Source organism: Acomys russatus, chromosome 32 (genome assembly GCF_903995435.1).
Source record: "Acomys russatus chromosome 32, mAcoRus1.1, whole genome shotgun sequence".
In the NCBI taxonomy this organism is placed as follows: Eukaryota; Metazoa; Chordata; class Mammalia; order Rodentia; family Muridae; genus Acomys; species Acomys russatus.
In genome coordinates this window covers 10,990,250-11,017,223 of record NC_067168.1, presented here as the reverse complement: position 1 = coordinate 11,017,223, position 26,974 = coordinate 10,990,250, and the positions used below count along the sequence as shown (strand labels likewise).

At 41.9% G+C, this 26,974-nt stretch overlaps 1 protein-coding gene across 1 annotated transcript; it reads right to left on the bottom strand.

Annotated features, from left to right (window-relative positions):
- Positions 1-439: 439 nt before the first annotated feature.
- Irak1bp1 (interleukin 1 receptor associated kinase 1 binding protein 1) lies at positions 440-23,320 on the bottom strand. The gene is made up of 4 exons (XM_051140245.1): positions 22,975-23,320; positions 15,124-15,189; positions 1,243-1,373; positions 440-1,152 (listed from the first exon to the last, which is right to left on the bottom strand). Exons 1-4 carry the CDS (start codon positions 23,284-23,286, stop codon positions 873-875), a joined length of 789 nt encoding a protein of 262 aa, XP_050996202.1. The 5' UTR covers positions 23,287-23,320; the 3' UTR covers positions 440-872.
- Between the last annotated feature and the right edge of the window lie 3,654 nt (positions 23,321-26,974).

Here is a 26,974-nt window from a genome sequence, read left to right as displayed (position 1 = left end):
CTACTCAGAAGCAAAGGCAGAAAGGCTATAGAGAACAGGGTGATGGATGACTCCAAGGACACAGTTTCTTCCAGACACAAGGCTGATGCACATGTAAACTCACAGACACAGTGAAGTATACACAAGACCTGTGCAAGTTTAAGCCAGACAAAAAATCCCAGCACACAGAGTCCCACAAATAACCAAGAAGCTATTTGTAATTGGTAGCTGCTGGAAGAGAGAGAGAAATACCACATCTTTCTTCAATGGAGTATATATGCGGAGTATATAAACCTCAGGGCAGGCCTCATGATGAGTAGTTGGCCAACAAAATCGGAATCCATTCTTTGTGTGTGTGTTTTGTTTTTGTTTTTGTTTTTTTAAGAGAAAGAAAGAATATAAAGTTGGGTGGATGTTTGGAGAAGTTGGGAGAAGGAAAAGAATATAATCAAAGTGCATTGATGAAATGTTTTATTTAAAAGAAGAAACAAATAGACTGTGATGAATGGAAAACATTCACTTTTTTAATGGAACACGAACAAAGGTTTTTTTCATTATATGCAGCTCAGATTCTACATTTCTGTACAACTAGACAAACAACTTACCTGTTTTTGGAAATAAAAATTCAACATTAGTAATTTTTAAAATTTTTATTTTCAATATATAAATTCTCAGTATATAAAAGTATGTTTTACTACATTTATTTCTCACAGTATTTCCTAGAGTGTTTTGGAAACTAGAGAGTGAACATAAGTATTCCGTGGGATTATGTTCAAAAGGTGGCAGATATTTACAGAGAATCAGTATACCATGCAACACATATGTTTAGGATAGAAATAAGCACTATAAAATGTATAAAAACAGATTAAAAATACATATACAGTATGTTTTAGTTATAACTTTAAAGCTGCTTTTTTTTTCTTCTCTTTCCCTTTTACCTCAAAAGTAATAAACACTTTTGAAGCTGCATGTATCGTTGCACTTTTGATTTTCTGTTGCACAGTTAATGAGCCTGGGAGTCTGGATAAGTGATGATTATCAATTTGGCCTTCCCATTCTTTTGTTTCTTCTTCTTTGATTAGTAGAGGTTTCCCCAGAGTTTGGCCAACGAGACCACAGACCTCTTGAGCTTTGCGCCATGCATTCTCAACAGCAGTAAGACAGGCTTGCCGCCTTAGGGATTGAAAGTAAAGATCAATATGACATTTAAAGTATTCAAAAGTCTTGTTTAGAATGATTAATTTAAAGGTGTGCTTAACTTACCGAAGATTCTCAACAGAACCTGGAGTGTGAAAGAACTCAGGTGGGCTGATGACAACAGAGCTATCTAGCTTTTCAACCAGAAAGTTACAAATATTTTGCATTTTTCCAAATTCAGTAAATGTAATGCAGACCTGGAAGTGAAATGATAGTTGATGTTATTTTCATGCCTCATGTAGTTTTAAATTTTTGTCTAAATATGAGTATAAAAAGTACAGCCAAGCTGGTGTTGGGGCATGCCTTTAATTTCAGCACTTGGGAGACAGAATCAGTAGATCTCTGTGAATTTGAGGCTGCCCTGGTCTACAAAGCAAATTCTAGGTCAGCCAGGGCTACACAGCAAGACCCTCTCTCAATCAATCAATCAATCAATTAATCGATAGGAAGGAAGGAAGTAGTAAAGCCAAATTATAAGGTCCTTTTACAGTAACAGATAACAAATATACTAAATTTGTGCTTATAACTATATTATTTTCTTATTAAAGACTTATGATTATGAAATTTATAATGATTAATATTAGCTTATATATTTAAAAATCCCTTTAATACCATTTTAAATTTTATTTACTTTTACTCTTTCTTGTAAATTGTAGGATTCTCCTTTCGGCTTTATTATTTGGCTAATTTCTAACCCTGATACCGTTTCTGAATTCTTAGTCTAATTTATTCATTTAGGTTTCTGATTGGTAGTATCACAACCTTTACTGAGATCACTGAGGGGTGTTCCCTTCCAGGGGTCTTACTACATGCAGAAGTCTCATCTTAGCAAAACTGTGAGCTTTTAAGCTTTTAATCTAAGACTAACTGTTTATATTCTAGGGCCTTGCACAATCTTAACCTGTTAAGACAAGTATGTACAGCTCTAGGGGAGCAGGGGCTGATGAGAAGCTGACCTCATCCCATACAACATGGACAGCTGTGTGTTTAATTATAAATGTTATCCCATGAAGAATAATGTTCCCTCTGGTTTTAACAGTAAATACTGGTCAGAGAAAAAAAAAAAGAGCAAAAATTCAGTGAATCACAATAGATTGGGAAACTCCAAAGCCTGAAGTTTCTAGCAGGTCAGTATCTCCATTTCAGTCTATCGTCAATGTTCTTTCAAAAGCATTCTTTTAAGATTTACTTACTTTTATGTGTGTGGGTGTTTGTCTACATGTATGTCTATATACCATGGGTGTGCTACGCTGTGGAAGGTAGAAGAGGGTGTTGGATCCTTTTTCAAGACAGGACTTCTCTGTATAGCCCTGGCTATCCTGGAACTCGATCTCTAGACCATGCTGGCCTTAAACTCAGAGATCTACCTGCTCCTGCCTCCGAAGTGCTGGGGCTAATGGCGTGTACCATGACTGTCTGGCTGCAACCAGTGCTCTTCATCACTGAGACATGTCTCTAGTCCCAAAGACCAGTCAGTGGATAGCTGATCTTTGAAGTGCCCAGGCTGACCTCCCCAGATCTGGGCTGGCTGCCAGCCTAGTCTGACAGGATACTTTTCCAGAATGTCACCATGCTGGCCTTTGCCAGTCGTCTGATGATGGCTTAGGTCATCTGCCTATGGATGCTTGCTGAGTGCCTTTCTTTTGGCCAGAAGCCCAAGGGTGGCTGCTTCTGTTTCATTCACGGGAGCAAGAGCCATGAAGCTTCCTGTTGCTTTAACAGATCTTGTTCTTCATATCAAACCTACGAGACTACTCCCCTGCACCAACTTGGGCCTTCTTTCTAGACCCCCCTAGCATGAATCCCACCTTTTCCCAGTCTATAGAAAGGGTGAAGAAGTAATGTACTTAATGGTATCAAACCCGGAGACTTTTATGGTCTTCTGTGTCAAAATCAGACACTGGTTTTCACTGAGAAGGCAGAAGGGTGAATCCCAGAGAAGCAGTGAGGGGCTGAAAATGTGGGGTTTCTTTTCTTTCTTTCTTTCAAGACAAGGTTTTTCTGTGTAGCCTTGGCTGTCTTGAAACTGGATCTATAGATCAGGCTGACCTTTAACTCACAGAGATCTGCCTACTCTGCCTCCCAAGTGCTAGGATTAAAGGCATGTTGCACCACTGCCCACCCTGTGGCGGTTTTCTTTGTTGTCAAAAATTTCATGGGGGAGCACAACTTCTTGATGGCCTACTCAGGTAGGAACTGACCCCACAAAGTGTACTTCCCCTCTGCCTTCCTTGGACAGGACAGATGAGATTCAGAATTCCAGGTCCAAAAGAGTCACATCCCTTTAGACCAGCCAAGATGTAGCAGTTTAAAAACAGTCCCCCCCCCCTCTCTCTCTCTGTTTGTGTGTGTGTGTGTGTGTGTGTGTGTGTGTGTGTGTGTGTGTGTGTGTGTGTGTGTGTGTGTGTGATGTAGGAACCAGGCCCGACTGGGCTGCCTGCCTGTCTTGCTGTTTCATGTCCTGTTTCTAGCAGCTTCCACGTCTGTGTTTATCTTGGTTAGCTAGTCATGTTTACTGCTCTGAGAACGCGCCCCTCCCTTCCTCGAGACTTTTCCTCCTGTGTGCGATTACTTCTTGAGGGATTTCACCTGAGAGGAGAATTCCTGTTTGGCTGCCTATGAGAAGGTTCTCTGGAACTCTGGGAAAAGGAAGAATAAACCGCTGCCGCGGCTGCTGCTCTCTTAGCACGAAGTACCTGCAGTGTTGTTGTGTATGTGTGCGCGTGTGTGTGTGCATGAGTTAAATCCGCAGTCCTTCGCCCTCAACTCGGTACTGCGGTGGCACGGGCGCCAGAGAGAGAGAGAGAGAGAGAGAGAGAGAGAGAGAGAGAGAGAGAGACAGAGAGAGACAGAGAGAGACAGAGAGAGACAGAGAGAGACAGAGAGACAGAGACAGAGACAGACAGAGACAGAGAAGTTACAAAAAGGGGTCAAGAGCTTTTCCCAACTTACTTATGTTTAGAAGAAATGAAACAAATTGCTTCCCCCAAACCAAAGTTTAGGTTACTGGCAAGAATACAAGAACAAAAAAAGGGATGCCTTTAAAATCTCTTCAAAATCACCTAGATAGAGAAGTAAAGTCAATTTGAGCAATGTAAATTCACACCTCAGGATTCAAATCAATAAATTTGCAGTGTTGAGGCATGGCGACATTCCCCACCTCACATCTTCCACTGAGATGGGGAAGTGGCCATTACACATCATTGCTGGAGAGTCCTTTATCAGTGAACACAAGGAATGTATAAAAGAGCAGTGAGGACATAAGGCAGCCACTCAAATCCCGGGAGACTGGAAAGTAAAAACCCAAGACCCTTCAGTGGCATATGAGCACATACATCCTTGGATGGATGGGTGTGGTTCCACATCTCCCAGGAGGCCTGGATGCAGCTGGATCAGAAATGGGTGCTTCTCCAGCAGGACAGTCTGAGCATTGCCAGCTTCTGGGGGGAATGGATGAACCTCAGAACCCCAGGTTCCATTTCCCCCTGGAATGGCTGGAGCATGAGGTCTATGCAACAAGATGCTGGATCTCACCAGGAATGTGGAAAAAAGGGTTTCCACCAAGTTACAAATAGCTCTTTTTAATAATGTTGCCAGTACTATATGGGCAGCAGAAACTTGGAGTTCTGAGGCTGGCGGTGATACCGCAGTGTTTCAGCCCTTGGGTTAAACCACTTTCCCAAAACCACAATGCATTTGGGTTGAGGGACGGGATCTAGTTCTCCAGGATGGTGCCAACAGCCGCCACACTTGAATGCAAATACTCCGGGAACAATCAGTCTGGCAGGGCTTTGCCTGCTCTCCTATGGAATCCTTCCACACAGGGAATGTTAAGTGCTTAGCACCTCAGAGAAGTACCAGGACCACATCTCCTACAGGCAGCAAATGCAGACAAAGTGCTCAGGGTGCCATACCTTCCCCATGACTGTCACACCCTGACAGCCAACAGGCTTCTTGAAGGCTCCTCACACCCTTTGGCAACCGTGGAGCCCCTAGCTTATTCCAGTCAGACTTCAGAGTCCCCAGCATGCTGCGGTGCTGGCTCCCTGGCTTTAGAGTTCCCTTCAGGGTGTGCTATTCCAAGTGTTCCCCTGGGGCATGAACCTTTCCTTGTCTAAATAATTAGAACTGTCTCATTACTTCACACATCTCAATTTTATTACTGGTTACTTCCTCAGCTCCCAGGCCTTTGGCAGTTAACTGACCTGTTCCTGATTGACAGACTTGCCTTTTCCAGGAATATGTTGTCTTTGGAGACTCCTTTAACTTGGCATATTGCATGTGCAGTTTTAGGCATGTTCCTGCATAATTGTTTTGCTCTGAGTAGGTTTCTGTTATATGGATAAAACCACAGTTTGTCTGAAACATTTGTTTTCAGTTTGAGGCTATTATAGCTAAAGATGCTTTTTCAAAGTGGCTGCTAATATTTTACATTTCTGAATGTAATTTTGAATCAGTTTGTCATTTTCTATTTTTCTATTTTTAAAAGCAAGCTAGGATTTGCAACAGGTTGTAATAAATCTATGTATAACTCAATTTAAGGAGAGTAAGTATCAATAATCTAGAGTCTTCCAAATCACAAACAAAATACATTTCTCTACTTACTTCGGTCTTCATTTTCTCTTAGAAATGTTTTATCATCTCTAGAATATTTTATCAGCTGTATCCCTTGACATTTAAATTTCAATTATTACTTCTAAAAGATTTTCTCATAGTATTTTCTAGATAGATACTTGTGTTGTTCCTGAATAAAGAGTGTTTTAATTCTTCTTTCTCAATTTGGATATTTTTGGCTTTTCTGCCCTGCTCCCAAGCTACAAGGACAAGAATTTCAAGTAAAATGCCAAAAGAAGTTATAAGAGTAACCACCATCTTTATATGGTACCTGGTCTTAAGAATTAAGTACTCAGTATTTCACCATAATGGTATAATGTTACCAGCAGCTTTTAATATATGTGCCCCTTATCAAATCAACCAACCAACCAACTAACCAATCAATTACTCAAATTGATTCTGACACAGTGAGACAAGGTGTCACTATGTAGCCTGGCTGGCCTGGAACACACAGGGCTTTGCCTGCCTCTGTTTCCCAAGTACTGGGGTGAAAGGTGTGTGCCACCATACTTGGCTTATAGACAATTTTTATTAAGAATTGATGATGAATTTTATTAGATGCCTTTTAGGTATCTACCAAAATGAACCTGTCATATTTCTCTTTTTGTTTCTTTTTTTTTTTTTTTTTTTTTTTATTTTTATTTTTATTTTATTTTTTTTTTATTTATTTTTTTTTTTATTTTTTTTTTTTAATTTATTCTTGTTACATCTCAATGTTTATCCCATCCCTTGTATCCTCCCATTCCTCCCCCCCCATTTTCCCATTATTCCCCTCCCCTATGTCTGTTCCTGAGGGGGATTACGTCCCCCTATATATTCTCATAGGGTATCAAGTCTCTTCTTGGCTACTTGCTGTCCTTCCTCTGAGTGCCACCAGGTCTCCCCCTCCAGGGGACATGGTCAAATGTGAGGCACCAGAGTATGTGAGAAAGTCGTATCACACTCTCCACTCAACTGTGGAGAATATTCTGACCATTGGCTAGATCTGGGAAGGGGTTTAAAGTTTACCTCCTGTATTGTCCTTGGCTGGTGCCTTAGTTTGAGCGGGACCCCTGGGCCCAAATCTGCCTATCATATTGTTCTACTTGTAGATTTCTAGGACCCTCTGGATCCTTTTATTTTGCTGTTCTCCCATGCGTCTCTCATTTAGAGTCCCAATAGGATGCTTTCCCCTCTGTCCCAGTTTCCTGGTAAGTGAAGGCTTTCGTGGGACATGCCCCTTGGGCTAGTATGCAGATATAAGTGAGTATATACCATTTGATTCTTTCTGCTTCTGGGTTAACTCACTCATTATGATCATTTCTAGCTCAATCCATTTATCCACAAATTTCGGGAATTCCTTGTTTTTAATAGCTGAGTAGTATTCCATAGTGTATATGTACCACAGTTTCTTTATCCACTCTTCTACTGAGGGACACTTAGGCTGTTTCCATGTTCTGGCTATTATGAATAAGGCTGCTATGAACATGGTTGAGCAAATTTTCTTGTTGTGTGCTGGAGCATCTTCTGGGTATATTCCAAGGAGTGGAATAGCTGGGTCTTGAGGAAGCCCTATTCCCATTTTTCTGAGATAGCACCAGATAGATTTCCAAAGTGGCTGTACTAGTTTGCATTCCCACCAGCAATGAAGGAGTGTTCCTCTCTCCCCACATCCTCGCCAGCATGTGGTATCGCTTGAATTTTGATCTTAGCCATTCTGATGGGTGTAAGATGGAATCTCAGAGTTGTTTTGATTTGCATTTCCCTGATGACTAAGGAGGTTGAGCATTTCTTTAAGTGTTTCTCAGCCATTTGATACTCCTCTGTTGAGAATTCTCTGTTTAGTTCCAAGCCCCATTTCTCAATTGGGTTATTCGGTTTGGTGGTGTTTAATTTCTTGAGTTCTTTATATATTTTGGATATTAGACCTTTGTCAGATGTAGGGTTGGTGAAGATTTTTTCCCAGTCTGTAGGCTGTCGCTTTGTTCTCTTGACAGTGTCTCCTGCCTTACAGAAGCTTCTCAGCCTCATGAGGTCCCATTTATTAATGGTTGACATTAAGGCCTGGGCCGTTGGTGTTCTGTTCAGGAAGTTGTCTCCTGTGCCAATATGTTCCAGGCTCTTTCCCACTTTTTCTTCTAAGTGAGTTAGTGTCTCTGGTTTTATGTTGAGGTCTTTAATCCACTTGGATTTGAGTTTTGTGCAAGGTGACAAATATGGGTCCAGTTTCATTTTTTTACACATAGACCTCCAGTTAGACCAGCACCATTTGTTGAAGATGCTATCCTTTTTCCATTGAATGGATTTGGCTTCTTTGTCAAAAATCAAGTGACCATATGTGTGTGGATTCATATCTGGGTGTTCGATTCGATTCCACTGATCAACCAGCCTGTTGCTGTGCCAGTACCATGCTGTTTTAAGTACTATTGCTTTATAGTACAGTTTGAGATCAGGTATGGAGATTCCTCCGGAGCATCTTTTATTGTACAAGATTGTTTTAGCTATTCTGGGTTTTTTGTTTTTCCATATGAAGTTCAGAATTGAACTTTCAATGTCTTTAAAAAATTGTGTAGTTATTTTGATAGGGATTGCATTGAATCTATAGATTGCTTTTGGTAGGATGGCCATTTTTACTATGTTAATTCTCCCGATCCATGAGCAAGGAAGATCACGCCATCTTCTCAGGTCATCTTCAATCTCTTTCTTCAGAGTTTTGAAATTTTTTTCATACAAGTCCTTCACTTGCTTAGTTAGGGTAACTCCTAGATATTTTATATTGCTTGTGGCTAATGTGAAGGGTGTGGTTTTCCTAATTTCTTCCTCTGCAAGCTTGTCATTTGTGTATAGGAAGGCTACAGACTTTTTTGAGTTAATTTTGTATCCAGCCAATTTGCTGAAGGTGTTTATCAGCTTTAGGAGTTCTCTGGTGGAGTTTTGAGGGTCACTTATGTACACTATCATATCATCTGCAAAGAGGGATAATTTGACTTCCTCCTTTCCCATTTGGATCCCCTTGATCTCCTTTTGTTGTCTTATTGCTCTGGCTAGAACTTCGAGTACTATATTGAAGAGATATGGAGAGAGTGGGCAGCCTTGCCTTGTTCCCGATTTGAGAGGAATTTCCTTGAGTATCTCACCATTTACTTTGATTTTGGCTATTGGCTTGCTGTATATAGCCTTTATTATGTTGAGGAAAGTGCCTTGTATCCCCGATCTCTCTAAAACTTTAAACATGAATGGGTGTTGAATTTTATCAAATGCTTTCTCTGCATCCAAGGAGATAATCATGTGGTTTTTTATTTTCAGTTTGTTTATATGATGGATTACATTGATGGATTTCCGTATATTAAACCATCCCTGCATGCCTGGAATGAAGCCTACTTGGTCATGATGAATGATATCTTTGATGTGCTCCTGTATTCGTTTTGCAAGTATTTTATTTAGTATTTTTGCATCTATGTTCATAAGAGAAATTGGTCTGAAATTCTCTTTCTTTGTTGAGTCTTTGTGAGGTTTAGGTATCAATGAGACTATGGCCTCATAGAATGAATTTGGTAATTTTCCATCCATTTCTATCTTTTGGAGTAGCTTGAAGAGTATCGGTATTAGCTCGCCCTTAAAGGTCTGGTAGAATTCTGCACTGAAACCATCTGGCCCTGGGCTTTTTTTGGTTGGGAGACCATCGATGATTGCTTCTATTTCTGTCGGGGAAATGGGACTATTTAACTTGTTTATCTGTTCTTCACTCAACTTTGGCAAGTGAACTTGATCAAGAAAATCGTCCATTTCCCTTAGATTTTCAAATTTTGTGGCGTATATGCCTTCAAAGTAGGATCTTATGATTCTTTGAATTTCTTCAGTGTCTGTTGTTATGTCTCCCTTTTCATTTCTGATTTTGTTCATTTCAATACTGTCTCTCTGCCTTTTAGTTAGTTTGGCTAATGGTCTGTCTATCTTGTTGATTTTCTCAAAGAACCAGCTTTTGGTTTTGTTGATTCTTTGGACTGTTTTCTTAGTTTCTAATTTGTTAATTTCAGCCCTGAGTTTGATAATTTCCAGGCGTCTACTCCTCTTGGGTGTTTCTGCTTCTTTTTTTTCTAGGGCTTCCAGTTGTGTTGTTAAGATGCTTATGTGCGATGTTTCCAATTTCTTTTTAAAGGCACTTAGTGCTATGAATTTTCCTCTTAGCACTGCTTTCAATGTATCCCACAAATTTGGGTATGTTGTTTCTTCATTTTCATTGAATTTCAGAAACTCCTTGATTTCTTTCTTTATTTCTTCCCTGACCCAGGTGTCATTTAGCAGAGAGTTGTTTAGTTTCCACAAACGTGTAGGCTTTTTGTTATTTCTGTTGTTGTTGAATTGCAGCCTAAGAGCATGGTGATCTGATAGGATACAAGGTATTATTTCAATCCTCTTGTATCTGTTGAGGCTTGCTTTGTGACCTACGATGTGATCAATTTTGGAGAAGGTTCCATGGGGTGCAGAGAAGAAGGTGTATTCTTTCTTGTTTGGGTGAAAGGTTCTATAGATATCTGTTAGATCCATTTGACCCATGGCATTGGTTAATGATGTTATTTCTCGGCTTAGTTTCTGTTTCAATGACTTATCCTTCAGTGAGAGTGGGGTGTTGAAGTCTCCCACTATTATTGTGTGGGGATCGATGTGTGGTTTAAGCTTTTTTAGGAGATCTTTTACATATGTGGGTGCCCTTGTATTGGGAGCATAGATGTTCAGAATTGTGATGTCATCTTGGTTGACTTTACCTTTGATAAGTATGAAGTGTCCTTCCTCATCCCTTTTGATTAATTTTGGTTGAAAGTCTATTTTGTTCGATACTAAAATGGCTACACCTGCTTGCTTCTTGTGACCATTTGCTTGGAATATTTTTTTCCAACCTTTTACCCTGAGGTAATGCCTTTCATTATGGGTGAGATGTGTTTCTTGGATGCAGAAGAATGTTGGGTCTTGTTTATGTACCCATTCGGTTAGTCTGTGTCTTTTTATTGGAGAATTGAGGCCATTGATGTTGAGAGATATTAATGACCAGTGACTGTTAAGAGTCTTAATTTTGATGTTGTTTCCAGTCGAGCGTTTGTGTAGTTGTGTTTTTGCCATGGGATAGTTATCTATTTCCTGGGTAGTTTTGGTTGTAGCTTGACCCTTTGGGATGGAGTTTTCCTTCTAGTACCTTCTGTAAAGCTGGGTTTGTGGATAGGTACTGTTTGAATTTGTTTTTGTCATGGAATATTTTGTTTTCTCCATCAATGGTTATTGATAATTTTGCTGGGTAAAGTAGTCTGGCCTGGCATCTGTGGTCTCTTAGGGTTTGCAGGATCTCTGTCCAGGCCCTTCTGGCTTTTATGGTCTCTGCTGAGAAGTCAGGTGTAATTCTGATAGGTTTACCATTAAATGTTATTTGGCCCTTTTCCCTTGCAGCTTTTAATATTTTTTCTTTGTTCTGCATGTTTTGTGTTTTGATTATTATGTGGCGGGCAGTTTTTCTTTTCTGGTCAATTCTATTTGGTGTTCTGTAGGCCTCTTGTATGTTTATAGGCATCTCTTTCTTTAGATTGGGGAAATTTTCTTCTATGATTTTGTTGAGAATAGTTTCTGGGCCCTGGAGTCTGATGTCTTCTCTTTCTTCAATGCCTATTATCCGCAAATTTCTTCTTTTCATGGTGTCCTTAATTTCTTGGATGTTTTGTGTCAGGAGTTTTCCAGATTTGGCATTTTCTTTAATGGTTGATTCAATATCTGTGATTGTATCTTCTAGCCCTGAGATTCGTTCTTCCATCTCTTGGATTCTGTTAGAAAAGCTCACCTCTGTGTTGCTCGCCTTCTTCTCTGAGGTCTCACGTTCTCGTTTTTCTTCTGTCTGTGTGTTTATCATTGAATCCATTTTCATTTTCAGATCTTGAACTGATTTTTTGATTTCTTTCATCTGATTTTTTGTATATTCCTGAGTTTCTTCCATTGCCTCTTTATAGGTCTTCAGAGCTTGAACCGTTTTAGCTATTTCTTTCATCTGGTTGTTTGCATTTTCCTGCAATTTTTCCAGTTCCACTCTATGTGCTTCTTTTATGTCTCTCACCTGTTTGTCTGCGTCTTCCTGCATTTGATTACGAATTTTATTTGTTTCCTCCATTATCATCCTCATTACTAAGGATTTGAGGTCATTTTCTTGTATTTCCGTTGTATTTGAGTTCTCTGGGTGGTTTTCTTTGGGATAGCTGGAAACTGGAGACGCCATGTTGTTTTGGGGTTTTTTGCGTATGCTTTTTCGTTGTCCTTTAGACATCTTGCCGTCTTTGTTTTGTTGGGTAGCTTCCAGAGTTGAATGGAGGGTGTCTGATGATAGATTCACTTGTTTTCTTACGATTTCCCTAGGCTGCGAGCTCAAAGCTTCACTGGTGTGGATGTTAGGAGGTTAGCCCTGTTGTTCTGGTCTCTCACAGCCAGTGATCCTCAGTCCCTCTCTGCTGTGGATCCTGCAATTGTTCTGGGTCTCTGAATGAGCGTTGGGTCAGGCCAAGGTATCCACAGCCTTCTGTGTTCCCTGCCAAGTCCAGCCAGGAGCACTGGGACCGAACCACGGGCAGAACTCAGCTAGATTCTCAGGGCCAGAACCGTCTGCCAAGCTCAGCTAGGGATTTTGGGCCCAAAATGCACACAGGGCCCAGCCAGAATTTTTGGGCTGGGACTACGCACCAAGCTCCACTAGGGCCTTTTGGCCCAAAGTGCGTGCTGTGGTCAGTTATTGACTCAGGGCCCGAACTGACCACCAATCTCAGCCAGGAATTCTGGATTCAAACTGTACACTGTGTCCAACCAGAGTCTTAGAGCTGGTGGAACCGAGAGCTCTGTCCAGCCTGCGCCACAGCAGGAGAACTGCGGCTGCTCTGAGTTAGCGCCAGTGGTGGAACAAGTGCTCCGCCCGGACTGTGTCCCCGCAGGGGAGCTGCCGCTGAGCTGAGGTGGTGCCTAGGATGGAACCGAGCACGTCACCAAGCCTGCGCCACAGCAGGAGAACTGCGGCTGCTCTGAGTTAGCGCCAGTGGTGGGACAAGTGCTCCGCCCAGACTGTGTCCCCGCAGGGGAGCTGCCGCTGAGCTGAGGTGGTGCCTAGGATGGAACCGAGCACGTCACCAAGCCTGCGCCACAGCAGGAGAACTGCGGCTGCTCTGAGTTAGCGCCTGTGGTGAAACCAAGTGCTCCGCCCAGACTGTGTCACCGCAGGGGAGCTGCCGCTGAGCTGAGGTAGTGCCTAGTGTGGAGCAGCGTGCTCAACTACGCCTGCGCCACAGCAGGGGAGCTATGGCCACGCTGAGTTAGTGCCTCAGGCAGAATTGTTTGCTGGGCCGGGCCAATACCCGGGACTCTGGGGCCGAACTGTCCGCCGAGTCCAATCTGGGTCCAAAGGCTCCACGCGACCCAAATCCTGCCCCGAGTCCCCTCTCCCGCAGCAATTCCCACCAGCCACCACACCAATCGCCTCCACCGGAAGGCTATGAGCTGCAAACCTCAGCCGCCGCTGCTGGTGCCGCTGGTGCTGCCGCCTCTACCGCTGCCGCTCCGATCAGAGAAAAACCACGCTCCTCCCGTGTGCAGGGGCACGCAGGTCCTCCGCACCCTGGTCCCTCCGAACCGTGGAGCACTCCCGCTGCCGTGATGTTCGGACCTCGGTGTTCCTGGCTCAGAAATCTGTGCAATTCCCTGAATTGTTCACTGGAGCCTCCAAACGCGGTCCACACTGCTCGCCGCCATCTTGGATCCCTCTTTTTGTTTCTTATATAGTGACTCAGAATGGCTGATTTTTTTTTCAAATTTTAAGCCAATCTTTTATGCTTGGGATAAACCATATTTGGTTATTGTGGGTATCTGAGTCCTAGTTTCTCTCCTGTTGCTTTAATAAGACCTTGACAAAAGCACCTTTAGCAGGAAAGGGCTGGGTTGTCTAACTATCACAGGTTGGAGTCCTGAGGGGAACGGAACTGCATTGACGTCATGAACTGAACAGAACTGCATGAGCTCAACTGACCTGCTCCGAACTCAACCCCACTCCCTCTCCCTGCACTGCTCCTAAGCATCCTCTCTTTCCTGTGTTGTTCTCATGAGAGCTGGGCATATCCTATCTCTGACTCATTCTGTCAAATCTTTCTCTGATTCGTCACTTTGCCCCTCAATTAGATGTCACTTTCAAACATGGCTGCTTCCTTCTATAAACTAAGCTTACTCTCACTGTTCCAGAATAAAGGTGTGTACTAAGGGCGTGTCTGCATTCCAACCAGATCACAGGGACCTAGAAGGTCTTTAGATGTGGATCCTCAGCCAGGGCAGCCATGCTGCTGGATTAAAATTCCTCTACACTCTTGACAATTGGAGATACTGAATACGTCTCTATATACCTGTTGGTACAGTTTTGAGAAGTGTCTTTCAAGCTTATTAAGATAAATGTTTATAGGTAAAACTCCTTTCCCAAGAGACAAGGAGTTACCTTTCTAGATCCCACTCTTTTCTGTTACTCTTATCTTACACTTGGTCTTTGAGAAGTTCAAGTGACCTAACCCTAATGTTAATACTGGGAAGTGATAATACACTAACTGACAGAAGAGAACTTCAGGTTGCTGCTGGGCTGTTTTCTATCTCTGCAGAGAAAGGTTCTCTCCTTGGTAAACAAGATTCCATTCTAACTCAGTCACTTTGTTTCCTATGACAAGGCGGCAGCTGAAAGCACAGGGAATCAAAAGCAGCCCTCTTTGCTACTGACACGGTCTTACACAAACCTCGCTCCATAGGCTTTGGAGCTGGAGTCTGTGATCTCAATGTTATTGCGGACTGAAAACAGTGCACTTCTTTTTTTTAATGTGGATAAAGACTACATGATTTAAAAATTTAAATAATATTTGTCACAGTGACTGTAAAAGAATATTTAAAAAGTGTCTCAGAGTCCTCCCAGCACTCAGGGAGGCAGAGGCAGGGGGACTCTCTGTGGCCTTGAAAAAAAAAGTATCTCAATCTTTTATAGCTTTTTTCATGAAGTTTTATCTGAGGGAAATTTCTCTTCTGTAGTGATTTCTGCTCACCAGGCAATAGTATTACTGAATGTCTCTGGTACTTAGGTGCTCTCTCCCTTTTGCTATTTTTATTTCAATTTATACCATTTCTCTTAAGTAAATCTCAGAAAATTATTTTAAAGTATCTCTAGATACATAATATCATAATGATTTTGAAAAATAATCATCTTTTATCATTACCATAAGAATCCTTTCTCTGGTAGATTTCAGTTTAAGAATAATCTAACTTGCAGTTGCCTCCACAAAGTCTAGGTGCTTCCAATCACTTCACACATACCTCGGCTTCCATGTGATACGCATTTTCTACTCTTCTAATGTCCTTCGTCACAGTTACGTTCTCTGCCTGAAACCAAAGTAAAGTTACTAAATTCAGTTGTTTCTGCCTATCTATTAAGATGCCTGAGTTTGAAATAGGAAGACACACAACATGTAAGATGAACTGTTTGCCTTGGTCTATTAAACTTCCTTAAAATGGCCATAAAATCGATCAGAAACCTACAAATACTTGTTTAAAAAAAAATCAGATTTCACTTCATTTTTTACTCACTTACTTCACTTGTATAGGAAGTATGGACTTACTTGAGAAAGTATCAATCATGTGTACTTTTGGGCAAATTACTCAGTATTTTTCTTAGTCTTTGCTTCCACATGTATAAAATGAGGTCAGTAGAGACAGCACCTGGTTGTGGTAGTGATTTGAAAACAAGTCATATGAAAAGTACTTGTATAGAGAAGACAACAGACAGAGATCGACTCTATAATATTACAGTACAGAACTCGGCCATGTCTTTCCTGCTACAACATTCTTCTCAAACAATTAGGAAAAGAAAAAAGACAACCAAAATATATTTACATGACCATGATTGCCCCTGAAATTTCCTACAGGTACAGGAGGAAGCTATACATGACTTTTTCCATATAGGAAACAAGTGAAGTCCTGAGTGACTGAGTATTATGTGACATGGGCACAGCAACGTCAAAGACCCCAATGCCTCAGCCCCATGAGAACTGCAAAGCCTTCTTCCAGTCAGAATGCGAACAGTGCATGCAGGAAACGGCCACTTACGTTCACACCTATCCCTCACTGACACCTTAGAGATTGCCTTCTTTTATGCAACAACTCTCCCTGTTCTCCTGCATCTAATAAACACACTGAACTCTTAACCATGGAACCATGTCTCCAGTCTACAGGAGTTTTTTCTAATGTGGTTACAATAACTAAATGCGGTTGTCACTCAAGGTGACTTATCATCCTGTGGTGTAAGGCTTGGGATGGATGCAGCATTTGAGTCATGCACGGAGATAGCAGGAGATCCAGAGAACTAACCATAAAATCCCAAGTAACCACAAAATAACCTGATTTTTTTCAGTTATGCTTTTTATATTTTTATTTTCTTTTTAAAATTTAAATAATTTATTCAAATTATATCTCAGTTGTTATCCCTTCACTTGTAATTTCCCATTCCCCCCTTTCTCCCTCTTGCACCCTATACCTGTTCCCTAGGCCTGTGACAGAAGGGGACCTCCTCCCCTACCATATGGTCACAGCCTCTCAGGTCTCATCCTGGTAGCCTGCTTACCCTTCCTCTGAGTGCCAGCAGGCCTCACACCAGAGTTCATGTCAGAGTCAGTCCCTGCTCTCCACACAACTGTGGAGAATGTGCTGTCCATTGGCTAGATCTGAATAGGGAGACTCTTCAGTTATGTAAAAACAGTACTTTTTATTTTTCAGTTGAGATCATATTGCTAAGTTAAGATTGGCTAATGAAGATTATGAGCTCTGCTACTTCTCTAGTTAAAAGAAAATAAAAGCCGTTATTTTACCAAAATAAACTCCAAGCATAGAATATTTAATGGACTATTAAACATCACTAAGATTCCAGAATGTGTCATTTAATAGCCACAGTGCCTCAAAATAGTACATTAAAGGTAGAAAACAATAATGAATTTGGCTAAACGGTCAAAACTTTGAAAGTTTAAAACTATGTAAGCTATATGACAAAAATGCAGATTTGTTTTTGTAATACATGCCAGCCATAAATTATTAGTAATTTAATTTTTCATGGCTCCTATAAATTAATGCAGAAAAGGTAAAAGAAAAATGGGCACGTTGGGTGCGGAGTGCACACCTATAATCCCAGCACTCAGGAAGGTAGAGTCAGGTCAATGTCCTTGAGATCGAGGCCAGCCAGGTAGACGAAGTGAGTGCAGGACAGCCAAGGCTACACAGAGAAACCTTCCCTTGAAAAAGCAAAAGGGGGGAAAAAAGGAAAGAAAGAAGTGGGCAAAGTATTATGAACTGAAAATATACAAAGAACAAGCTTAACTTCCATTGTTAAAAAGAAGAATAGCACTTCTTTGGGCTTAACTAGTTTGAAAAATTATGGAAGAAAATAATGCTGCTGTGGCAAGTGGAGAAGCCATAAACTAAACTCCCTGAGTTCCTACCATTCTCTGTCTTAATTTGAGTATGACCAGAAGTGGATCTGGAAACAGAGTTGGAATAAATTCATTTTGAAGATAATTCCAAGAAAAGATGTGGGTGGAAGACAAAAGAGAGCCAATCACAGTTGTATTGTAAAGCAAAGTACCGTTAGAGATAACTCAAGTGACCCCTGCAAAGAGACTCTGAACCTGGCATCAAAAATATCTCAACCATTCCACTCAACAAGTGAGGACGCTGGGGGTCTCCTCTTCACTCCTGTCATTCAATTCAGTTCTTCATTGCCTTTATTTGAAGACTATTCAGGGTGGGGCAGAAAACCTTAATTTCCTGGTATTAACACCTGACTCCATTTGCAGGAAGTTTCAGAGCCTAGAAGCTTTTCACTCTGACAATTAATTCACATACGATGGCAAACAGGTGTTGGGCCAGCAAGCATATAAAAGATTATTATTACCACCTGTTTATATCCCTACTGGACACCTGAATCATCTACTGCCAAGAGAATGAAAAGCACACTGTAACAGTTAAGAGCACAGTTAAGGTCATCTCTCAGCTGTGGACAAGCTATCTGCCAATAGTTGCTCTGGTCTCAAGAATCCTCTTCGGTAAAACAGCAGTTGAAATACTACCTTTATAGAGCAGCAATATTAAATGAGACAGCAGTTGTAGAAAGTCTATCAACAGTAAGTAGGTGTTTTAATCATCAGAATGCTCCAGTAGGCCACTGTTCTGTTAGAACCTAAAACATGTTTCTATTTTGAGCACTTGTTTCCAAGCTTGTGGTGTTATTTTGAAGGCTGAGGAGCCTTCAGAAGGTGGAACGTGGCTAGCAAAAGTAGGCCACTAGAGGTGGAAATAAGGTGGAGTGTGATAGAGGGTGCGTGCACACGCGCGCGCACACACACACACACACACTATTCCTTGGCCCTGCTTCTGGTCCCATTCTCTGCTTCATGCCAGGCCATGTGAACAGCTCTTGCTGCCATAGACTTAGCTGCTCCTGCCATCGTGCCTTTTCCCCGGTCATCTTGGACTGAGACCCTCTGAAACTGTGAGCGAAAATAAACTCTTCCTCTTTCACGTTGCTTCTGTCAGGTACTGTCAGCAATGAGAACAAGAAAGCTATGCAGGCACACAGCTTTATATCTGATCTCCCGTTCTCTCCTTTAGTCTCAGCTCCTAATTCTCTTTCACACAGCCCAGTGTCTTTTGTTTCATTCACCCTGTACTAATTAAGAGTGCTGTTAACACACACGCCGGCTGCACTCTGAGGTGGAACTGGAATGATTTCCTTTTGGCCAGTGATTAAGATTTTGACAGAATGTCACTTCCTTTATCAAGTCTTTCCAGAATTCCTAAGGTAAAATCAATGTTATCTCTTCAATGTAATATGCATGTACTTTCATGGTACATGAATCACACTATTATATTCTCATCATGGGATTCCAGCAGCAGAGGACTCAAAATTTATTATCTCTCTGTCTCCATCAAATCTCTCCCCTCAGAGCTCAGAGAACCCTGTGGAGGAGGAGGCAGAAGGAGAGGGACAGATAGAGGGGCCAGAGGATTCCAGAAAAACAAGGCCTTCTGAAATAACTGCGTTCATCTGAATTAAAAGACTGAAGCAGCAACCACAGGACCTACAAGGGTCTGCACCAGGACCCCTGTATATACTGTAGCCATCAGCTTAATATTTTGATGAGACCCCTGAATGTGTGAATGGGTTCTTTCATATTTCTTTTGGCTTGCTCAATTTTGATATGATACTTTTTGCTTGATCTTATATTTTACTTTTTGTTGTTGTTGTTGTTGTAAGAAAGGGTCTCTCTTTGTAGCCTTGGCTGTCATGGACTCACTTTGTAGACCAGGCTGGCCTGGAACTCATAGAGATCAGCCTGCCTTTGCCACCCTGAGTGCTGGGATTAAAGGTGTGCGCCATGCTCCTGGCTGCCTGTTCTTTTCTAATGAAAGACAAAAAGGGAATGGATTTGGATGGGAGAGGAAGTGGGAGGAGTAGAGGGAGGGGAAATTGTACTCTGATTATACTGTATGAAAAAAAAATCTATGTTTAATAAAAGGGGAGGAAAAAAAAAGAACATAAAACAATATATAAATAAAAAAGATACTCATGTGATTGGTCCTTTAGAAGCTGTTGATAAACCAGGTTTGGAGACAATGGTAAATAAATATCTCTAAATATTTTGCCCTTTATCACAAAAAAATTCTCTCTCTTATTGTCTACTGACCGGCTTCAGACATGTATAGTCCACAGTTGAGTGGAGAGCGGGGACTGGCTTTCACACGAACTCTGGTGCCCCATTATTTGACCACAACCCCTTGATGGGGAGACCCGGTGGCACTCAGAGGAAGGATAACAGGCTATCAAGAAGACACTTGATATTCTATGATCATATAGATGGGGAGGAGGTCCCCCTCAGTCACAGACCTAGTGGAGAATAGGGTGAAAGCAGGAGGGAGGAATGGGAGGATACAGGGGATGGGATAACAATTGAGATGTAATATGAATAAATGAATAAAAGAGTAAAAAAAGAAAATAATACAATTATGAGTAGACAAATACTGGATTTACAGCCTAAGTTGGTATAGAAAATAGAAAACACAATATTCACTATAATCTTCAATGTTTGTATGCTTCATTCATATACTAAAACCTAATTGTAGGAACCAGGCCCGACTATGCTGCCTGCCTGTCTTGCTGTTTCATGTCCTGTTTCTAGCAGCTTCCACGTCTGTATTTATCTTGGTTAGCTAGTCATGTTTACTGCTCTGAGAACACGCCCCTCCCTTCCTGGAGACTTTTCCTCATGTGTGCAATCACCTCTTGAGGGATTTCACCTGGGAGGAGGATTTCTGTTTTGCTGCCTATAAGAAGGCTCTTTGGAACTCTGAGAGGAACGAGAATAATAAACAGCTGCCGCGGCTGCTGCTCTCTTAGCACGAAGGACCTGCTGTGTTATTGTGTGTGTGTGTGTGTGTGTGTGTGTGCGCGCGCGCGCGCGGGCGCGCGCGTGCATGAGTTAAATCTGCAGTCCCTCGCCCTCGACTCGGTACCGCAGTGGCGCAGGCGTCACACCTAATCAGCCGAGTGTGGTGGCACATGCTTTCAATCTCAGCACTCAGGGATGCAGAGGCAGGTGGATCTCCATGAGTTCAAGGCCAGCCTATTTTACAAATGGAGTCCAAGACAGCCAAGGCTACACAGAGAAACCTTGTCTCGAACAAACAAACAAACAAACAAACAAACAAACAAAAAACCAAACCAAACCAAACCAAATCAAACAAGAAACAAAAACAAAAACCAACTGACCAAAACACAACTCTAATCACTGGTGTGATGGTGTAAGATGGTCTTTGAGGTTCGATGATGAGGATGGAGCCTCCTGGATGGAATTAGTGTCCTTATTGAGAAGAGGCCTCAGTGAGGTGCCTTGTCCCTTCTCTATCTAAGGACACGGAGAAAGCGCCATCTATGTACCATGAACTGTATCTTCACCAGACCAAATCACAGATGATGGTGCCTTAGCCTTCCTAACCTCCAGGCCGGTAAACACTAAATCTCCATTGTTCTTAAACTACTCGGATTGTGATATTCCATTACAGCGGCCTCCCCTCCCCTCAAATTAAGACATCATTAAGTTAAGGGCCATGTAAATCTGAAGAGTGTTTGCGAGTGCATAATAAATGTTTCTCAGTTAAGTAAATGCAATTTAGAACGTCACAACAGTTTCCCATTAAAGCGGTGCTAAAACTGATTGCTGCATCTTCTTACAAATTCATAAACCTAAGATCTACTAAATAATTGACCTAATAACTTATGTATTATTTCATTCTTTTTCTTTTACTCATCCCGAAGCATTTTTTTTCATTGTATGTATCATGTATATGAGCATTACTCAAATAGCAATCACTTTGAGAGAGAAGTACATCAAGAATTATAATATATTTGACATAGTGTACTTGAAAGGAGAAGCAGAATATTGCATACCAGGGATTACTGTTGAGAAAAGACTGACAAGAATATGGTTTTGGTCTTGTTCTTAAAAACAAAATAGAAGTTATCTAGACTAAGAGGGTGAAAGGCCAGGAAGTAAGGATGAGAGAGTAAGGCTCCACCTGTCAAGCCAGTATTTAGATTGGGAGGGGCCCCTTAAGCACGGAGTGCACATTTACAACCCAATATTCCAAAGCGGAAAACATACAAGGGCTTTGTGAGGTCCATAACTTACCCTGAGGAGTACTATGCATGGTTTTTATGCTATCTGTGAACAAGCTATCCATGAATGCTTCCCTCCAGCAGCAAAGAAAAGCTGGGAGATTGCTGACCTGTGCCTTGCCTCCAACACTGACTTTGAATGTAATTACTGTATTTATTTTGTTTTATATATTAGAAGTTAGAAACATGGGGTCAGATTATGTTCTATGTCAATGAGATAAAAGAAACAAACAAACAGCTCATTACATTATTCAAACAGGACTGCAGGAGGTTGCTTAGGAGATTTTTTCCCTACATTTTGAACCCATTTTATTCACATTGTTTATAATTTACATTTAAACTTTTCTAAAATGTAAAATAACCTGGGTTCCTGCCAATCCCCTCCCTCCCAGGTCATTTCAATTATCCTGGTTTCAAATGCAAAACAAATATATTTTCTTTTAAAAACAAAGACCTGCTTTATATATATATATATATATATATATATATATATATATATATATATATATATATATATTTATTATGTATACAGTGTTCTGCCTGCACACCTGCACACGAGATCTCATTATAGATGGTTGTGAGCCACCATGTGGTAGCTGGGAATTGAACTCAGGACCTTTGGAAGAACAGGCAGTGCTCCTAAACTCTGAGCCATCTTTCAACCCAAGACGTGCTTTTTTGAAGGTGTGACATTTCTAGTACAGAAACAAGACTATGCTGCACTTTCACCAAGGTGGAGTTACCTCAGCAGGAAACTCTGGTTCCTGCAGTCACGGTCCTGGTTTATACAATAGTAACAGGGGGATGGTATAGATCGAAGCAACCTCGAAATCCAGAGCATTATTTTATCTCTCTAGTTCTGGACAATGAGGATGGAATAAGGCAGGGTAGTTCCGTTTTTACCTCATTCCTTAAGAGGAGGGAGGCCTACGCTGCGATCTATTCAGTGATTTGTTTCAGACATCTCTAGGAATGATACCTACCTACACTGAACTAAAGAAAAAAAAGGGGGGGTTAAAACTAAAAAGTTGTAAAATTTGTGGTAGGTGATATCATAAACCAAAAATAGATGCTAATACACTAAAGAACCACTCCACACTAACCTTTGGGAGGAAGCAATTCAAGCTCCTCACCTGCCAATTTCACGTACAGAATACTAGGGTCCAACATTCTATTTAGGCAAACATTTACATGTAACTTTCCAAGAAAACGTTTCATCATTCTAAGCTTCAAAACAAAATCACTGTAGCAAATATCACCAGATTAAAAACCTATGCAATCTGCATTCGTGAATTCAAGTTCACTACGGCCAATAACGGCTTTCATCTATCTAGACTCTAGAAGGAAGGGTCCAAGCATCCATTGCGTGCCGGAATAAACAATGAGGTTAACACAGCATCCCCAAAGCTCCAGGGTCACCCGGCCTGTACCGGTCCCCGAAAGCTCACCTGCAGCCCTTGCTGCTGGAGGCTCTGCGTGATGTAGTCCAGGCGGCGGCACACGCTCTTCTTGGTCTCAGCGGCCGCCTCTTTGGTGCTGCTCACCCGCACGACCACCAGAGCCCTGTCGGGGCTGGCGGACACCTCGGCCACGCCGCTCACGTGGACCTCGCGGACTCCAGGGTGGCCCTGCGCGGTGTGGGGGCGGCAGCCGACCGGCTGCCCCTCTAAAGTCGAGATCGGGTTGTTTTCCCGGCCCGGGTCAGCCCAGGGAACCAGTTCCATGAACACTCGTGATGAATGGGCGGGTTGCAGAGACATAGCTGGGGCAACTGCGTTGCCATAGCAACGCCACGTTGACGGCGGAGAGTGACGTCTGTCTCCAACGCGCCGCTAGTCAGCGCAGAGGATGCCGGGATGGGCTCGCCGCCGCCGAAGGGAGGCCGGTGCGGCTCCGAGAGAAGTCGGCCTACTACTTCGGTACACGTTTAAAAAAATAGTTACCTCTCGGCCTGGAGCAGCCTTAGCAGGCTATCTTGGCTTCATTGTCAGCGAACATAGGCCTTCCACGTGACCCCCGGCCCCTGGCGCCCCTCCCCCTCCCCTCTTCCCCTCCCTGCGTCCCGCCTCCCCCGCCTCTTCCACCCTCAGTCAGCTTAAGGGATTTAGGTTCTCTGACCTTTTCCCAAGTATGAGATCCCCGCAGTCCTGTCTTCCCAGCATTTATGGTGCAGGGTCGCCTTCCCAGTTTGTGCCGCTTCCGTGGTCTTCCTCGCAGGTACTTGTCTTGGATCGTGAGATGTTCCTCTTGAGAGATAAACTACATTTTCCCAGTGAGAGTTTGGACACTATTTGGTTGCTCTAGTCAGTTTTTTTCCAGGACAATGTCCGTATTTTTCACAACCGCTGTATGTTTACTAGAGGCCCGTTGAATGCCGAGTGTTGGCATATGGAGAACAGGGAAAATAAGGGTGGCTGTTTGTCATCGTTACAATCTTTGGGATGATTGTCGAGTCTCAAATTCTAAAATCCCCGGAGAACTTGGTGTCTTGAGCATGGGCGTTCAGCCAGGCGTGTCAAATCCTTGTCTGTTATACCTTCCTCTGTCTGCTCTTGGAGACCGGAGCTCAAGTGTGTAACCCTGATTAGCCTGGAACTTACCGCCTTGACCAGACTGGCCTCGAACTTGTAGAGATCCAAGGTTTCTACGCATTTCTTGACAACGCTTCCCTACTCCCTGTCCCCTCCTCCTTTTCCTCTTTATTCTTTCCCTCTCCCTCTTCCCCCCCTCCCCTTCCCTCTCCTCCCAGTCCCTATACCTTTCCCTCTTTTCCTGTTCTCTTCTTCCCCCTCCCCCTCCCTCACTCCCTCTCCACCTCTGGAGTGCTGGGATTCAAAACCATCACATCTGGCCTATAGTCATTTTCTTAATCACCAAGCTGTGAACTTTGTGAAGACAGCTTATCTGCTTTCTAATAGAATTTTATTAACAGAATGGGGAGGAACCCTTGCGGGCGTGTGAGGGGGTAGGAAGTAGTTTTTCATGGGAACTTGAAAAGTCTACAGCCTTCCTGATTTTTCCTCAAATTAAAAAAAAACAAAACAAAACAGAACAAAACCATGATAGTTCAATAATTCAGCTAGATCAGGTGGTAATGTATTGGTTTGGTCCATCATTGGGTTAACATAATTGTTTAGTTTGATGTTTATTGTCAGATGAGAATATACACTATTATAATTTAAGAACTTTCTGCCACATGTATATATGCATATTTTTCAACTCTAGACAACTAAATTATCTCTTAAAATTGGAGTTGTTGTTGGAGGTTTTTTCTGTTTTTTGCTTTTTTGTTTTGGTGTGTGTGTGTGTGTGTGTGTGTGTGTGTGTGTGTGTGTGTGTGTGTGTTTTGGTGAACCCCAGGGATTGAACTTAGGTCCCCAGGTTTGGACTCAAGTGCCTTTATCAGCAAAGCTGTCTCACTATGCCCAGTCTGTTTTGATACACAAGGTCGGCTGTCACTGGGATGTAGGATAGGCTAGCTGGCCATCCAGCTAGACACCTGCCTGTTGGTGGAAAATGTTATAATGTAGTGGGATATATAGTCTCCAAAATGAATTACTGAATGAATGATGTCATAGGCCCAAACAAAAACAAAACCCAACACAAACATTAGAAGTTTCAAGGTATGTAGAGTCCTATAAGAAGAGATAAAGAACACAGAGGCAAACTGTTAGTTCTTGGGGCTTGGTCTGGTGCTCTGTGTATTCAGATGCTAAATTCTGGGCCTCCAAATCTGGTTGCAGTCCAGAGTGCATTCTCATGTACACGGAACAATGTTGTGTAAACTTTGCTCCCCAATTATTTTCCAATGGCTAAAAAAAAAAAAAGTGTTGGACAGCCTGTAACTGGGCAGAAGAGAGGTAGGTGGGGCTTCAGTGGCTTGGGTGTCTCAGGTGGGAGAGGGAGAAGAAAGAAGTTGGAGAGGGGATGTGGCCTGTTGAAGCTGACACCCATACAGGACCAATTTTGGCAGGTAACTGGGGTGTGTGACTGGGAAGTAGCCAGAGTAGTTTAGAAAATCAGTATGAATAGTACTTGCCCAGTTCTTGTGCTTAAGCTTGTTAAATTAATCAACAGGTCTCTGTCTCAATTATTTGGGAGCTAGTCAGGTTAGAAAAACCCACTGAATTAATAAATTTTCTACAATAGTTGTAGGCTTGGTTTGCCGTTGATGCCTAACACAACTTCAGTCTCAGAGTTCTAGAGGTTGGAAGTTTAAGATCAAGGCATCAGTGGGTTTGTTTGGCTGCTCCTGGTTTGCAACAGCTACCTTTAGAGGGCCTTGCCCCTGCCCTGTCCTTGGTGTCCTTGGTGTCTTTTCCTCTTCTTACAAGACCAGTCCTATTAGATAGATAGAGACTAGCTCTTGGGACTTCAATTAACCTTAATTACCTCTTTAAAGGCTCTGTCTCCAAACACATTGGGCCTAGGACTTTAGCAAGTGAAAGTGAGTGGGACAGAACACATACAGACCCAAAGTAACACTAGAAAGAAAAAAAAAGAAACAGTTTAAACAGTTCATTGGTAATTAAAGAAGTGAAAATTTAAATATATAGATTGATATCTTTTTAAAATTGTCATTTTGTTGAGTGATGAATTCAGAATACAGAAAAATAGATGAAAGTAATTCTATAAGAAGGGCAGCTTAGTTCTTAGTGACAGAGCTTTGTAATAAGTAGATATACTTAATGATTAATGAGTCATTCAGAGGATAATGGATGGGAATGAATATATCTATTTGTTTAGCTTCTTCCTCAGAGTTAAGGCTCAGCCACTAGCAACCACTTTGAACAAGGTAACTATACCAAGTTGACTGAATCAAGAGTATACATGCAAATTATTTTTCTTGTTCTGAGAGTAAGAGCAAAAATCTGTTATCACCAGGTTATCAGAGGTGTATCATCATTACTCAAATGTATCATGATAGATGGGCATTTTTGTTTTGATTAAGGAAGCACCCATCTGGAGATAGCATAGGAGTCTGGAACCTTCTCTGCAGCTCTGATTTCATATAAAAAGTTCTTCCTAGGAGTCAAGGATGAGATGATCAATATCCAACTAATTATGCTCTGAGAATTCATAAGTTTACAATAAAGATCTTTTTTTCCCAACATAATATTTTTATTGATTACTTGTGAATTTCACACAATGCACCCTAATCACACTCGGTTTCCATCTCCCAGGTTTATCCTCCCACCTTTGTGTCCTCCCCACCCCAAAAGAATAAAGAAACCCAAACAAACCACCAAGTTTAATTTATGTCACCCATATTTTTACTGGAGCATGGTCAAAATCCCCGGGGCCACCCCCTTAGAGGTAACTGAGACCTTCCCTTTGCCCACACCAGAAGTCATCACCTGTGAAGAGCTACACTTCAGCATGCCTATCACAAATTTTAATGCTTTCTATATAGACTGTTTTTTTTTTTTTGAGGGGTGAGTTGAGGGA

Coding starts and splice junctions, on each gene's coding strand:
- Irak1bp1 (XM_051140245.1), bottom strand. CDS start 23,286: ATGTCTCTGCAACCCGCCCATTCATCACGAGTGTTCATGGAACTGGTT. Junction 15,190..22,974: donor TCCAGCAGCAAGGGCTGCAG/GTGAGCTTTCGG, acceptor CTTTGGTTTCAG/GCAGAGAACGTAACTGTGAC. Junction 1,374..15,123: donor CGTATCACATGGAAGCCGAG/GTATGTGTGAAG, acceptor TTTCACTTCCAG/GTCTGCATTACATTTACTGA.